Consider the following 15,146-nt stretch of genomic DNA (forward strand, 5'->3'; position numbering starts at 1 on the left):
AAACAGCTTACAATGGATCTAGTTCTAAGTTTAGAGCGTGCAAAGGAACAAGAGATGGCGAGGAAATCCACAAGACACTGTTTTGGGTGTTTTACTTACACTAAAACTCATTAAATTCTTCTTGCTGTTAAAGAAAAAAATTATTAAAGAAAAAAATTATTCTGACACTTGTTAAAATAATAAGGAAGACCTGGCTGGTGTAGCTCAGTGGATTGAGCCGTGGGCCTGTGAACTAGAGTATTGCAGTTCAATTCCCCGTCAGGGCACATGCCTGGGTTGCAGGCCAGTTCCCAGCGGGGGACACACAAGAGGCAACTGTACATTGGTATTTCTCTTCCTCTCTCCTTCCCTTCCCCTCTAAAGATAAATAAATAAAATCTTTTAAAAATAATTAAAAAATAAAATAATAAAATAATAAGGAAGACTTTAATTGAGACTACTGCAGTAGAGGAGAGAGGTCCGCCTCAACTCTGAGTACGGCAAGAAGTAGGAGCCCTGGCTGGCGTAGCTCAGTGGATTGAGCGCGGGCCTGCGAACCACACGATCGTGGTTCGATTCCCAGTCAAGGCACATGCCTGGGTTGCAGGCCGGTTCCTTGCAGGCTAACTACCAGCAGGGAATGCACAAAAGGCAACCATACATTGATGTTTCTCTCCCTCTCTCCTTCCCCTCTAAAGATAAACAAATAAATAAAATCTTTAAAAAAAAAAAGAAGTAGGAATTTATAGACCAGGATTAGAGCTGAGAGGTCGGTGGATGGCAGACCACTAAACTGATCTAACGGGATTTAGGGGGAGACAGGCCAAGGACTCACACAGTGAAGCTTAGGGATGAGGAACTTGATCAGACGCTGAGTGAGGTTGGATACCGGGTGTTAGGGTGGTCAGTGCCTAGTGCTGTGAGGGAACTCACAAAGAAATGCAGAAAGCAGAGAAACGCACGGACCCAGCCCTGAGGGTGGGGGCGGTCCTAGCGCAGGGCGTTTCGCTTGGGCCGCAGCTTCTGTCGGTGCTACCTTTGGGTGCAGTGTCCGTCCAGTCGTCTTGGTCTGGTGTGTCCTGTTGAGCCCTCAGGGCATTTCCAGTAAAGGCTCATCAACAGTCAGGGTCCAGCCAGCTCAGAGAGAGTGGCTTTTGCCCTATTATCAGGGGCATGGGGCTTCTCCCTAAACTGACTTGTCAGATTCTTGCTGAAACTGGGCTAGGAAGGCTGAAGGCAGGACTGGGGGCCAAGACCAAAGTCTAGGTGGGAAGAGGGCTCAGAGCCTGACTAAAGTTTGGTCATAGAGAGAGACTTTGTCATTATAAGCTTCCAAGTTAGGTACAGTTATGGTCTATGTTTGATAGATAAAGAATCTCAAGTTTAGAAATAGTCTGAGCAACTCCCATAAGGCCCCCAGCCAGTGAGTACCAGAGCTGGACATTGCTGGACACTTTTTCCATTGATGACCTGAAAGTCTGGATCTCATCTCCTGGACTGTGTGCCCAGCCCGTGATGGATCAATTAATTGTTGCTAACTCATGGAGAGAATCAGTGGAAGTTTGCCTCTGTGGTCCGGCTGCAGTCAGTGCTGTTGCGAAGCCCATGGTTTCCATGGCGCGACATGCTCAGGTTGCAATACAGAGTGACATTGAAACGTTGGCAGTTTTATTAGAACTTCAAAGTGTTAGTGTGACTATTTAGCTATAAACAGTTCTAATTTTTATGTATATTTAGCAGAGTAACATTTTTCAGTTGGATTTCTGCCTCTTACCTATTGAAATACAGCTACCGAAGGAAGAAAATATAAAAATTAGAATTTCAGATTGTCAACATAAGAAACATTCAAACTGCCCTGGCTAGTGTGGCTCAGTGGATTGAGCATGGGACTGGGAACCAAAGGGTCACAGATTCAATTTCCAGTCAGGGCATGTGGCTGGGTTGCCGGCTAGGGCCCCAGTAGGGGACACTCCAGAGGCAACCACACATTGACATTTCTCTCCCTCTCTTTCTCCCTCCCTTCTCCTCTCTCTAAAAATAAAAAAATCTCTGAAAGTAAGAGAAAGACCTCTTTAGCACGAAGGTAAGGTTCTTTAGATCACAAGACATTTGGGAGTTAACCCCATTGCTGGGAGGGTTCCTGGCCCCTCCCAGCCACGGCATTTCTTCTGTCCTCTCGTCCCTGTGCCATTCAGAGTTACTGACTAGTCCTTGGGTGCATTTTGTCCTGTTACTGGCCCTTTGCTCATGTCCCTCATGCTGTCCTTTAGTCTAGAATGCTGTTCTATGTCTTTATGTACAACTCCCAATTTCAATCACACTCATTGCTAGTGATCTGCAGAGCGGCTTGTTCTCTCACTCAGGTTGGGAGCTCTGGGCTTTCGCAGTCAGGTGGAAGATTGCTAGATGACCTCCTTTGATACAATGTATATGAACGTAGTAACTGATTCACTGTACAAGTTTTAAATGTTACTGGTAGTATTTATAACACTTTCACAAGTTCTGTTGTTTTGGTGTATTTTCTTTCAGTGTATTTTTCAGAACAAAAAGATGGTAGACATAATACCTTATATAACGTTCTATTCTTTTGATAAGCATTTTTAATTGTCACATACCTCATTCTATGGGTATAGCATAATTTACTTAACTATTCCCAGCCTTTTGAACATTTAAGATTATTTCAGTTTTTAATGGTTGAAAATAAAATCACAGTGAACATCTTTGGACATATATCTTTGTACTTTTTATTATTTTCTTAGGGCGGATTCCCAAGAGTTGAATTATTAGGCACATGGGTAAAGAAAATTTTTCTGATTCTTGGTACATATCTTGTCACATTGCTTTCCAAAGGAGTTGTGGCAGTTTGCTGTCCCACAGCAGTGTGAGACAGGCCTCTCCTTGCCGCACGTAGTAATACTGGAAATCTGCAATAATAAACTTATTTATTTTGAGGTCTTACATCATTCCTTTGTGGCGCGATTTCCGAGTTGGATTGACCTTAAGTAATTGGTTCAAATTCCCAAGTAAGATTTCCCTTTGTCAAAAACTTTGTAGGATTTATTTCAAAAGTTGGGGTATAAAGGAAATAAAAGCTTTCTTTGTCAGAGAGGGAATAAAAGGTTAGTTTTATACTGTCCACATCCAGATGAATATTAATCAGTGAAGTACTACATATTAAATGAATTAGCTTTACTGACCTTCAGTAGCAGTAGTTTTACCTTTTCAAAAAATCTTCTGAATTTTTTTGGAATTGTGAAACTTAATAGCTCTTCTGTATTTCACAACACGGAGACTAAATACTGTCACCTTTAAGTGTGCACGTGTACCTAGATCAGAATTCTAGAAAAATGAATCACATTCCACATATTGAGTCTAAAAATTGGCCTCTGCAAAGTTTTTATATTATGAGAAGTTGAACCTTTTTAAAGAATATACAAAATTGAGAGAATCTGGGATTTTCTTCTTTTTCACTTTCATTCCAGCTTACAGTATATTTGTGATTTTTAACAGAAACCTCCAAGCTTCCGTTCTGAATTTTGACGGTACAGCGGTACCTACTTGAACTGAGTGAAGTCCTCAGTAAAGGATGGCCAGGATTCTTTTCAGCTCCTTTCCCCACCCCTGCCCCCAGGCTTAAATATATTTCAGTGTATCTCAGTCAAGTGGTGTGAAATTAAAGATTTGAATCCTGTATCTGTTGCCTTCCAGAATGTTTTGGTTTTGTTTGGGGTTTTAGTAATGCTAATGTTATTGAATGGTTTCTTTTTTTTTAGTCCAGAAACTTCTTAGTGGTGATAAATCTTGTTCTGCATAGAAGTTCTCCAGGTCACCTAGCAGAGTGCAGTGGGTTTTTGTTAATGACTGCATTGTCCTTTGCTCTCATTCATGACACTCTGTGACAGTAAGGCTCTTCCCTTGGACTCCCCCACCCCCCATTCTTTCCAGTTGGTAAATAATCTTTAACTGTAGCAGGAGGTAGCCAGCATCAACTATAGTGGATCAAATTATCAATATATAGCTATGGAGATGTCCTTTACCTCCTGGTCAGGGGACACCTGATACTCCTTATCAAAGATTCTAAGAGATTAGAACAAATGTCCCTTGAATTTTCCACCTGCATCAGGAGTCAGTTGTCGTGGACAGAAGGGTCTAATTGCCATTGCTGTCGCTTGTGACACTGCGTCTGTGACGATGTCAAAGATGTGAAATGTTTGCTGGGTTCTCAGTTGTGTATTTGCATGTAGCAGATTTATTTCAATGAATTATTCAAATGTAGAACATTGTAGGAGTGCTAGCACATGGTTGTTTTCCATACAGTATGTGTATGTTTCATCTCTTCTTTTACTACAATCTGCAGGCTCATTTAGTTTCTCCAGTTGCAGCTGTTACACTGCTTTGTTGAAGCAGACTTGAAAACCTTGCAGGAGAACTTCTCGTGTCTTGGCCTTTTCAGTGCTGCAGTTTTATTTTGCACCCTTGGTGCTTTCTGGGTAGGTTGAGTTCTTTTCAAAAGCTGAAGACTTTCTCTAAAACTCTCTGCCCAGCCTCAGCTACTCGCTGTTCCTGTAGGTGAGCTGGTAGGTGCTGTTCCTCAGGCGTGGTTGCTGGCTGTGTTTCGAGGGTTACAAGTTAATTGCCCAGAGGTAGTAGAAAATAGTACAGTGTGTTGATGTCAGATGCAGTGTGGTATCAGTTCTTGGGCTACAGTGTAGAAGCTTATTTTCTTTGCCTTTAAGGGTGCATGTGCCTTGTAAGGAGTTCAAAATTCACTTTTGCCCCAGCTGGTGTGACTCAGTGGGTTGAGCCCCGGTTTGTGAACCAAAGGTCGCTGGTTCAATTCCCAGTCAGGGCATGTGCCTGGGTTGTGGGCCAGGTCCCCGTTGGGGGCGGGAGAGAAGGAAGGGAGGGATGTTTCTGTCCCACGTCAGTGCTTCTCTCCCTCTCCCTCCCTTCCCCGCTCTCTGGAAGTGGATAAATAAAATCTAAAAAAAAAAAAGAGTATCCAAATAATTTTTAAAAATCCAGTTTTTATTTGGAAGAAAACCTTCAGGTCGTCTCTCTTTTTAGTGACCATACAAAGCCACATTACATAGCTGTCATCCGTTCTCTCCTTACCTAGTTCAGGACATTTTGTGTGTGTGATAAACTAAGTGCTTTCCGTTGCTGGTGAAATTTTAACTTTTTGATCACTTAAAACTTTCTATTTGAGAAGGTACTGGAAGTTTGTGAACTGAAATAGGGTAAGTTTATACCATTTCATCATTAATTTGGCTGATAATTTTAAAATTCCATGTTTTATGTTTAAAAAAATTTGATCTGAAATGCCCATCTCCCACTCAGAGGTTCATAAAGTTGTTGTTTTGTACTTGGTTTGGGGTTATCTGCACTTTCCAAGAATTACTTTTCAGCTTTTAGTACTTGCAATAATGTTTTATTCTTAATGACCCTCTTGAAAATGGAACCTTCCAGAAGAAATAAAATCTCCCATTTATTTTATTGAAGTCTTAGGTATGATTATCCCATCTGCAGCTGTAGTGTATTAGAATGTTATTGATTAAGTAAGTTAGACAAATCTAGTTAGTGACTTTCCGGTGTTACTTTGCAGTTAGTTGAAGGAAATAAGCTTCAAAGAGGGGCTGGTTAATTTCCATTTAACTCTTTAAAGCAAGAATTTCTTTCCCTGTCTTTTTGTTTTTGATTTTTCAGCTTTGTAACTATTTTTTACTGTTACCGCTCTCTGAGGAAGTCTCTTGCCTGTTGCAAATATTAAAGTAACGCTGGTTTAGAAGAACCGAAGTTAAAATCTGCGTATTGCGCCATATTAATAGATATTCTGGCATTTCTCTTTGTGGAAAGTAAGCAGGAGTAAATGGATAAGTCCTCTGAAATGCCCCTGAGTGTTGCCAAGTGACATGCTGACAGCTGGGCCTGACAGTGATGGCTCATCACTGCTCTTTCCTGACTGGCCTCCTTCTCCCCTCTGTCCCCTGCCACCCCCCTCCCCCAGCAACCAAAATGTGGGAGGAATGCCTGTTCTCTTTTTTTGAGGATAGTTTGAATGTAGTTGTAAACTAGTTTTTCAGACAGAACATTGACAGTGTCTCTTTGAACTTAGTCACATGGTTCTCTCTTTTTTTGAGTTCTTTACCCTTCCTGCCATTTAACGACCTCACTTAGGAACAGGCTGCACACCCCTTGCAGGTCATTGTGTCCCACTTCACCCAGCAGCACATGTAGAAGCCAGTGGGGCCAGTGACTTCAGACGTGGCAGTTCGACATTGGCCAGGTCAGCGTGGTTTGATTTCGTCGGTTCCTTTGGCCACGCATTGCTTGGGTTTCAGCACCTTTGGTGTTTCAGAAGGGCTTCCTGTGCCTCCCAGCCTTGCGTGTACCCTCACGGGGACTTTTGCTTGCTTCTGTTCCCTTCAGACTTTTTCTGAAATAAGAGATTTCCTTCCATCTTTTTAAAGTTTTCTAATTTTGAATTTTTAGAGATGCAGAGGCCTCCAAAAGGAGAAGGAAGATATGGGGACAATAGTGGGGTTTTTGGTGATCTTTAAAATTTTTTATTCTAGATCGGGATAAAATAGGTAGCATAGCACCTAAATCCAGGCTCTCACAGCTCTGAAACATCAGACTGTATCATGATTTGACTAGAGTGTGCTTTATTTTGGTGTTCCTGAGGATAGTTTTATATCTTTTAGGATGCTTAAAATATACGCATACTTGTATTTTTATTTTCCTCTCATGTTTTCACATTTCTGTTCCTTTCTTTCTCCTCAAAGCTCTATTGATGTCAAATTTCTAGAAACTTAAATTTTCTAGTCTGTACTTTCCTATTCTATAGGCCCTTTAACCTCAAACTAAACCTAGTGAGCAACTTTAAAATAAAATTAAAAAAATATTTATTTATAAGAAATGAATTTAAAGTTTAGTACCTTAGTACCATAAGAATTGATTTCAAATAAATAAATTAGTCTGAATATTGGGAAAGGAGAGTGTGATCTGGGTGTATAGACGAAACACCTTCTCTGCTAGGAGCACGTTCTAAACGTTGAGACCGAGCGTTCTGCGTCCAGCAACGTAGGCCCGGGGGTGTGTGCAGCCCTGCTGGGGCCTCTGTTCCTCCTCTAGCCCTTGCTGGTCTCTAATTCAGAGAAGAGGGCTACATAGGTTTTGTGCAAGATGAACAGTCAGTGGTTAAATGATGTTCACAATCTCTTGTTTTTTAGGTCATCAATCCTAAACTAGCCCTGTTTTGGTTTATTAGAAACCTGCAAATTTTTTGAATTGCCTAGTTGTGAGGATTCTTTTTTCTTTAATGATTATATTTTTGAATTCCCTTATTTCATCTTGCGTACTTGTTTTATATGTGCCTTTCCCCTTGATTAAAAAAAATTAGAAAAACTTCAAAACTATTGGAAACTTAAAAGAATAGTATGATATACCTGTTTTTAAAGATGTTCCAAATAGTTTAATTACTTAATATAGAGTTAAAAGTTTTAAGTTATGCCAGTATTTTAGAGTTTAGAAGTTTTCATCTTCATGATGAATTTTTCCCTTAATTACTAAATTCAGTATTTGTTATGTACTAGAAACTGATTATACATGCATTGGTTTTATTTATTTTATTTTTTTAAAGATTTTATTTATTTATCTTTAGAGGGGAAGGGAAGGAGAGAAGGAGAGAAATATCAATGTATGGTTGCCTCTCGTGTGTCCCCTGCTGGGAACTGGCCTGCAACCCAGGCATGTGCCCTGACTGGGAATCGAACCGCGATCGTGTGGTTCACAGGCCCGCGCTCAATCCACTGAGCTATACCAGCCAGGTATTTGGGGGTTTTTTTTGATATCATTTCTTTTTCTTTTGAATAATCTTCCTTTATGATAACAAAACATGAGAAATCAGGAGATCTGTTTCAACATAATTTTTATCATGCAAAATGACATTTTAATAAACATTTTTTAGGATAGTGTTCCTATTTTATAAATATACATTTTTAGAGGTCTGTAAATATATCAACATTTGGGATTTTAAGGTAAGTGCTGAAATGAAGGATCAGCATCGCTTTAGCTTTCTGTACTTGGCTCTCCTTTCTGAAGCTGACGTGAAGGAAGATTAAAGACTTCTGAGACATGTTCTAGCTTTTGGCTTAAAGATCCTAACATTTGTCCAGACATTTAAAAAGTACCACTATTTACCTGTCTCCTTATTGCTCAGTATTTAGTCTGTGTGTTTTTCTGTTTTTTTTTTAAATATATAAATATAGAAGTATTTGCCCTACTCTAAAAGTTAATGTTTAGGAAAGGTTTTAAGAACTTGGGAAAAGTATGTATTATAACATAAAGTCTGCAAAAGAGGGACACAATTGTATATTTATAGGGAAAAGACTAAAGGAAATTTAAATACCAAGCTGGTGGGTGGCTGCCTTCTCTGCCTGTGAGAACTCCAGATTACCCCCCACTGGCCCCCTCTCTGGAGCATTGCCTCGGCTCATTGCTGCTGATCTTTCCAGCCCCGGGCGGCGGTCCTGCCTCCCTGCTGCTTCCCAGGCAGCTGGGGCCAGGACGGAGTGCCCTTCCCTGCTCCGCTCTAGGCAGGTTCCTGCGTCTCTGATTTAGTGTAGGGGCACCTCGTCCTGTTGAAACCCTTTCACCGGGGTGGAACTTCTGCCTTCACGCACTTCATTTTTGTTTTATTCTTTTCTTTTTACTGCTCTGGGCTTTCTGTTCAATGTGCATGTGCCTTGCATATATATATGACTTCCAACTTCATTTGATAATTGCTTACTTAAGGAAGCTTTGCCTTTTTTGTATAAGAAGTGAAAGCTCTTGGGACTTATTTGGCAAAGTGCTCCAGCTTATTTCCCCCCTTCAGCTTCCTCTGTGGTCTGCTATGGCACTGCAAACCAAGAAACTTGGTTTCTCTTTTTCTCCCTTGTTTTCCAGGGCTTTTATTGCTGGGAACAGTATCCTCTCACTCCCCCACCCCCAGCTCCACCTGGTTGGTTTACCAGGCTGACTATTTCCTGAGTGTTCCCGGAAGTTCTTAACCCTGGAAGACTGACATCCGCTTCTACCATTCAGTGACTGTGCCAGCTGGCGCCTTAGCTTCCGCATCTGTAAGATGCAAGAGTAACATTATTTAGTGCACAGGTTTGTTAATGGGGTTGAATTGGCTAATATAGCTCAAATGTATTGGCATTTAATAAAGTTTTTACGATTTGTTACTTACATATTTACATTATTTGCTGCTGTGGCTCTCTGGGTACACACACAGACACACATGGGGAGATTCTTGATGAGTGTTTCTGCCCCCTGTTTAACTGTAAACTCCTTTTGTTCCTGGCATGATTGACATGTGATTGACAGAAGCTGTGTATATGTAGGTTGCACAGCATGATGACTTAGTATATGTGCACATTGTGAAATGATCGCTGCGATCAAGCTACTTCACACATCCACACCTCACATAGTTGTGTGTGTGTGTGTGTGTGTGTGTCTGGTGAGATCATCTCTTAGACAGTTTCAAGTGTACGGTATAGTAGTATTAACTGTTGTCTCCATGCTGTCCGTTAGGTCACCAGAACTTACTCCTCTTGTAACTAACGCTTCTCTTGGTGGAGCAGGCGCTCCTCATTCCCTCCACCCTCCAGCTCCTGGCGAGTACTATTTTACTTTCTGGTTCTACAAGTTCAACTTTTTTTAGATTCCACATGTAAGTGAGATTATATAGTATTTGTCTTTCGGTGTCTGGCTTATTTCACTTAGCAAAACGTCCTCCAGATTCATCCATGTCACAAAAGGCAGGATTTCGTTCTTTTTTTTAATGGCTGCATTGCATGTGTACACCACGTTTTCTTTGTATGCGTATCCGTTAACACGCACTTAGTTGTTTCCACGTCTTGGCTGTTGTGAATAGTGAACACGGGAGTGAACCGTTGGCTGCAGTGAACCTGGGAGTTCATTCACCTGTCGAACAGTGATTTCGTGTCCTTTGGATACGTACTCAGCAGTGAGACTGCTGGATCATGTGGTAGTTCTGTTTTCATTTTTTAAATGTTTATAGATTAGAGAGAGAGACATATCAATGTGAGAAACATTGATTGGTTGCCTCCCATATGTGACCCGACTGGGGATTGAACCCTCAACTCTTCGGTGTACAGGATGGCACTCCAGCCGAGTCACACCGGCCAGGGCTCCTTGTTCTTTAAAGTATAGGAAAGGCGAGTGGCCGCCACAGACGTTCCGCTGCCCTGAGCTGTCAGGGTCTCTCCAGGCGGCCTCTCTGGTGCTGTTGGAGATCCCACGGCTGGCTCCAACCAGCCACAGTCCTTGGAAACATGCTGTCTATTTTCATTTTTTGAGGAACTTCCATACTGGTTTCCTTTGTGATTGTACCAATTTACATTCCCTCCAATAATGCGCAGGGGTTTTATTCGCTCCACATTCTCACATTTGTTATCTCTTGCTTTTTTAAAAAAAACTTTAAGCAACAAACATTGATTTATTTCCCATAGTTCTGGAGGCTGGATGTCTGAGGTCAGGATGCCATCACGCATGGGTCCTGGTGAGAGCCCTCCTCCTGGCTTGGAGATGGCTGCCTTCTTGATGTGTCCTCACCTGGTGGCGAGAGAGCTGCTGCCTCTTGTCTTTTTGATAATAGCCATCCAAACAGCTGTGAGGTGACATCTCATTGTGGTTTTGTATTAGTGATGTTCAACATCTTTTCAGGGACCTGTTGGCCATTTGTATGTCTTATTCTGAAAAATATCCGTTCAGGTCCTTTGCTCATTTTTAGTTGTATTACTTGTTTTTTTGCTGTTGAATTCTGTGAGTTCATTGTAAACTCCTCAGTAGCAAGGATAATGCCAGCGAAGTCCTCACCGAAGCCGACTGCTTCGTTTTGGCGAAGCGTAGGACATTATCTCTGATTCTGGGAGTAGACCTTTAAGATGTAATTTGATCCCAGGTAATACTATTCATTAAATAATCCTGTAAAAATTTATGTAAAGAAAAACAGTTTAAAAGTAAAGGATGTTTTGTTGACAGTGGTGNGTTCTGTGAGTTCACTGTAAACTCCTCAGTAGCAAGGATAATGCCAGCGAAGTCCTCACCGAAGCCGACTGCTTCGTTTTGGCGAAGCGTAGGACATTATCTCTGATTCTGGGAGTAGACCTTTAAGATGTAATTTGATCCCAGGTAATACTATTCATTAAATAATCCTGTAAAAATTTATGTAAAGAAAAACAGTTTAAAAGTAAAGGATGTTTTGTTGACAGTGGTGGCTTGATAATTCTTAAGCAGCTGAAGTTAAAGTTGTTGAAGAACAAGGTGTTTAAAATGGTTACTCTTTCTGCCCTGCTGTGATAAGTGCAGTGTATTAATTAATGTAGATGATGCAAAGAAGTATCTCCTGGTGGAGAAACAACATACACAATTCGGGTGAAAAAGTTTTTTCCCCCTAGTAGGGGAGGGGGCAGTCTGAGGTGACAGTTTACCATGGGACTAGAACTGTGAATGCAATGGGTGCTTCTTGTCCTGCTCATCCTCTGGGCATCCCTGCTGCTCACCCTGGAGATGACGGGAAGGAACAAAGTCTCCACTTAGTGGCTCTGACACTGACATGAGCGCATTGATTTCTTACAAACACTCTGAGGTTGTGATTGGAGGAAAATGTTCCCCAGAACATTTATTCCCCAGAAATGTTAACCGTAAGAGTTAACTGAAGTTATTGACACGTTTTATTTTATTTAAATATTTTATTTATTTATTTTTAGAGAGGGGAAAGGAGGGAGAAAGAGAAGGAGAGACACATCATTGTGCGGTTGCTTCTCACATGTCCCCCACTGGGGACCTGGCTGGAATCCAGGCATGTGCCCTGACTGGGAATTGAACCTGTGACCCTTTGGTTCACAGGCTGCACTCAATCCCCTGAGCCACACCAGCCAGGGCTTTTTTTAAATTTATATTGACACATTTTAAAAAATCAGTAAAGGAATGTATCTAATATTGCTCTTGTGTTTACAGTAAGATTTGTGGCTCTCATATTTTGTAAAACAAAATTTATTCATCCTCTCTGCATATTAAAAAATCTTATTGTACCAATAAAAAAAGAGACGTCATTTGAGTGAGATAAGGACGGAAAAATCAGCTCTTTCAAGAGAGTTCAAAGGCTTTCGTGAGGAGATAAAAACCACTGACCCAAGCCTGTTGTGTAACATGCTGGGTCACTACGGCACCGTGCTGTCCATGGGAATGGACACTTGTCCTGAGCAGGTGAGCAGGACTTTGGGGAGAGAGTCTCTCGGAGCAGCACGAAGGCTTGTTGCCAAGTGAGCTCGAAATATGATTGGTGGCCTGATCCTAAGTGAGAAGAGTAGGAATGTATTAAATATACTAATGCTTAGACTTGAAAGTGAAAAAAAGCTTTTTAAAGTTATCTCAGCATTCGAAAATGTCACGTTTGAGAAAGTTGCTGTTTGAGGAAGTTTCTTATTAATCCTAGTTCTCTGAGAATTTTCATGATTGCTGCTGTAGAGTTTTTGTTAAGAGCTTTTCCCACATTTATTGAAATGATCCCATGGGTTTTCTGCTTGTTTCTGTTAATAAGGTAAATTAGATTGAGTGATTTTCAAATGTTAAACTAAACTTGCACTTCTGAGGTAAACCCTACTGTTACTGTCTTACTCTCTTTCCTGCTTATTAGTGAGATTCCATTTGTAATATTTTGTGAAGGATTTTCACATTTATATTCTTTAGGGCCCTCTATACTTTTCTGTAATGTCTGTCACCTCCTTTCTCCCTTCCTCACCCCGCTCCGGAAGCCAGCAGCTGCACACGGTGGTCCCCTCCCCCCTCCCCGCACTTTTTCTCTCCGTCAAGACCTAGCAGCTTTGCTGAAAAACCGTCTGCATACTGATGTGTGAGGCCTCCGGTGGCAGGCGACAGGGTGTGCCTGGTCACTGTGCGGAGAAGCCTGTCCGCCAGCACCCCTGCCGCCTGCGCGCAGCTTCCGGGCACTTGTTCAGTGCTGCTTCTGTTGAGTGTGAAGGGTCACCCAGGGATCACCGGGCAGGGGAAGAGGGCCTCCCAACTGAGAGGGAGAGACCTCAGTCAGCCAACAAACCGATAAAGGAATCGAGTGATGCCAGGAACAGCAGAAAACCAAAGAGCAAAATGGAAAAAGAGCCAGAAGAGTAAAAGACACTGTGCCTGTGGGTGGGGGGTGGGGGTGGCCATGAAGAGTGGAGAACAAGGGGGCTTTGGGAAATTTAAAATTAGCGTCGTTGGAAACCAGTCCTGTGGATAGATAGGTGGATGAAACTAAGGAGTATTCGGGCAAGGAAGTGCCCTGATTGTAAATCTAAGTTCAGCAAAGTATTATTTTATCTTTATTTTTTGTACTAACATTTCTTTAAAACAATTTTTTTTATTGTTGTTGAGGTACAGTTGTCTCTGTTTCCTCCCCCCACTACTTCCTCCCGCCCCTAAACATTAAATCTGTGATTATTTGGTATTCACTTTTTAAAAAGATTTTATTTATTTACTTTTAGAGGGGAAAAGAGGCAAAAAGAGAGGGAGAGAAACATCGATTGGTTGCCTCTCGCACAGCCCAGATGGGGACCTGGCCTACAACCCAGGCGTGTGCACTGACCCAGAATCAAACTGGTGCCCTTTCCATTCTCAGATTGGGACTCAGTGCACTGAGCCTCTCCAGCCAGGGCGTGGTATTTATTTTAACTATTGCACATTTACTGTGTTAAGTAGAAGGAAAAATATTTAGGAAGTGTGGGTTTTTTAGTTGAGGAAGAGGACTGGCTTGGTTCCACACTGACTGTACCTGAACAAAGAGTGCCTGAAGGGGGCTTTGTGGCCCTGGGGGTGGTGGTGGTGGGGGTGGTGTGTGTGTGTTTAACCCTCACCTGAGGATATGTTTATTAATTTTAGAGAGGAAGGGAGAGAAAGATAGAAATACCAGTGTGAGAGAGAAACATTGATCAGTTGCCTCCTGTTAGTGCCCTGAGTGGGGATTGAACCCACAGCCTCTTGGTGCCCAGGATGACTCTCCAGTCAACTGGCCCACCTGCCAGGACCTGGGTTTGGGTTGGATGTTCCGGGTAGACAGTGTGTGTAATGCGGATTGTTTACGGGGCTGCAGCGCAAACAGGGCTTTTCATGGGGGGATGTGGACTGTGGAGTTTGCTGTCCCTGCTCAAATCCAGCTTGGCCACCAAATGTGTGGTGTTGCTCTAGTCACCTCACCTCTCTGATTCTCACGTCCCTCATCTGTGATACGGGGATGGCAGTTATGGAACCCATCTTACAGGGCTGTGATGACCGTAACAATGGTCATAAGGTCATAAAACTGACCGTGAGGCCAGTCACCTAGTGCCGCATGCAGCACGTTGTTAGCACTCATCAACCACCAGACAGATCGACTAGTGCGTGCAGAGGGTGAAGAAAGAGGCACACAGCGCTGCCTCGTTACCTGTCAGTGATTCATTCCAGACCTCGTGACGCGTGCCAAAGCTCACGCGTACCCAATGATGGAGCACCTTCTCTTCCGGGGCAGTGTTGTGATTCGTGTAAGTTCTAGCAAGTGAGATGAATCCTGAGCAAGGGCCGAGTGCCAAAACATTTTTTTCTCGTCGAAATGTGGCAGGTACAGGGTTTGACAAGCTCCGAAGCTGACAAGTACTGAGGTATGACTGTATTACAAGTAACAAATGCAGTATTGGTGATATAATAGGCAGTTCTGGGCTAACGGCATCACTCACCAGACTGGAAGCTTCTTGTTGCCACAGTGTCTTTCATCAACATTCCCGGTGCCCATTGGCACTAAGAAACTGCGCAGAGAATGAGTGGATGACTGAACAAGCCCCTTGGTTGTAACTCTCACGTGTGGTGCCGTGCCCTAGCTTGGGTATCAGTCTACTAATCGTTAAAGACGCAGTGTGTTAGTGTGTTTGTAAGTACGCAGGAGTGAAGTTTCCATAAACCTAAATGTTGCGTTTCAATTGCAGGCGTCAATTAGCAAGGTGAAAGTGACAGAACCATGGCTCAGTTTCCAACACCTTTTGGTGGTAAGTTTTCAAAGATTTTCATTTTTTAATGTACTGTGGAACCATATATTAATAACTTAGTATTGTGGCAAATTTCACACC

At 42.3% G+C, this 15,146-nt stretch overlaps 1 protein-coding gene and 1 non-coding gene across 8 annotated transcripts in view; one reads left to right on the plus strand and one right to left on the minus strand.

Annotated features, from left to right (window-relative positions):
• The window catches only part of ITSN1 (intersectin 1), a 182,514-nt gene that overhangs the window by 35,716 nt on the left and 131,652 nt on the right, over positions 1–15,146 (plus strand). For all 7 annotated transcript variants that reach the window (XR_005065676.1, XM_037040584.1, XM_037040582.1 and 4 more), the window contains one exon: positions 15,006–15,065. Coding sequence is in view for 6 of the 7 variants with exons in the window: in XM_037040584.1 (XP_036896479.1) it covers positions 15,038–15,065 (28 nt within the window). In the remaining variant the exon portion in view is untranslated. The remainder of the gene's footprint in view (positions 1–15,005; positions 15,066–15,146) is intronic.
• On the minus strand, positions 10,193–10,328 carry LOC118983301 (small nucleolar RNA SNORA44). The gene has a single exon (XR_005065690.1). It is a non-coding gene; the product is annotated as a small nucleolar RNA SNORA44 (small nucleolar RNA).

The sequence above is a fragment of the Sturnira hondurensis genome, unplaced genomic scaffold (assembly GCF_014824575.4).
Source record: "Sturnira hondurensis isolate 20B ecotype Veracruz unplaced genomic scaffold, ASM1482457v3 Scaffold0002640, whole genome shotgun sequence".
NCBI lineage: Eukaryota > Metazoa > Chordata > Mammalia > Chiroptera > Phyllostomidae > Sturnira > Sturnira hondurensis.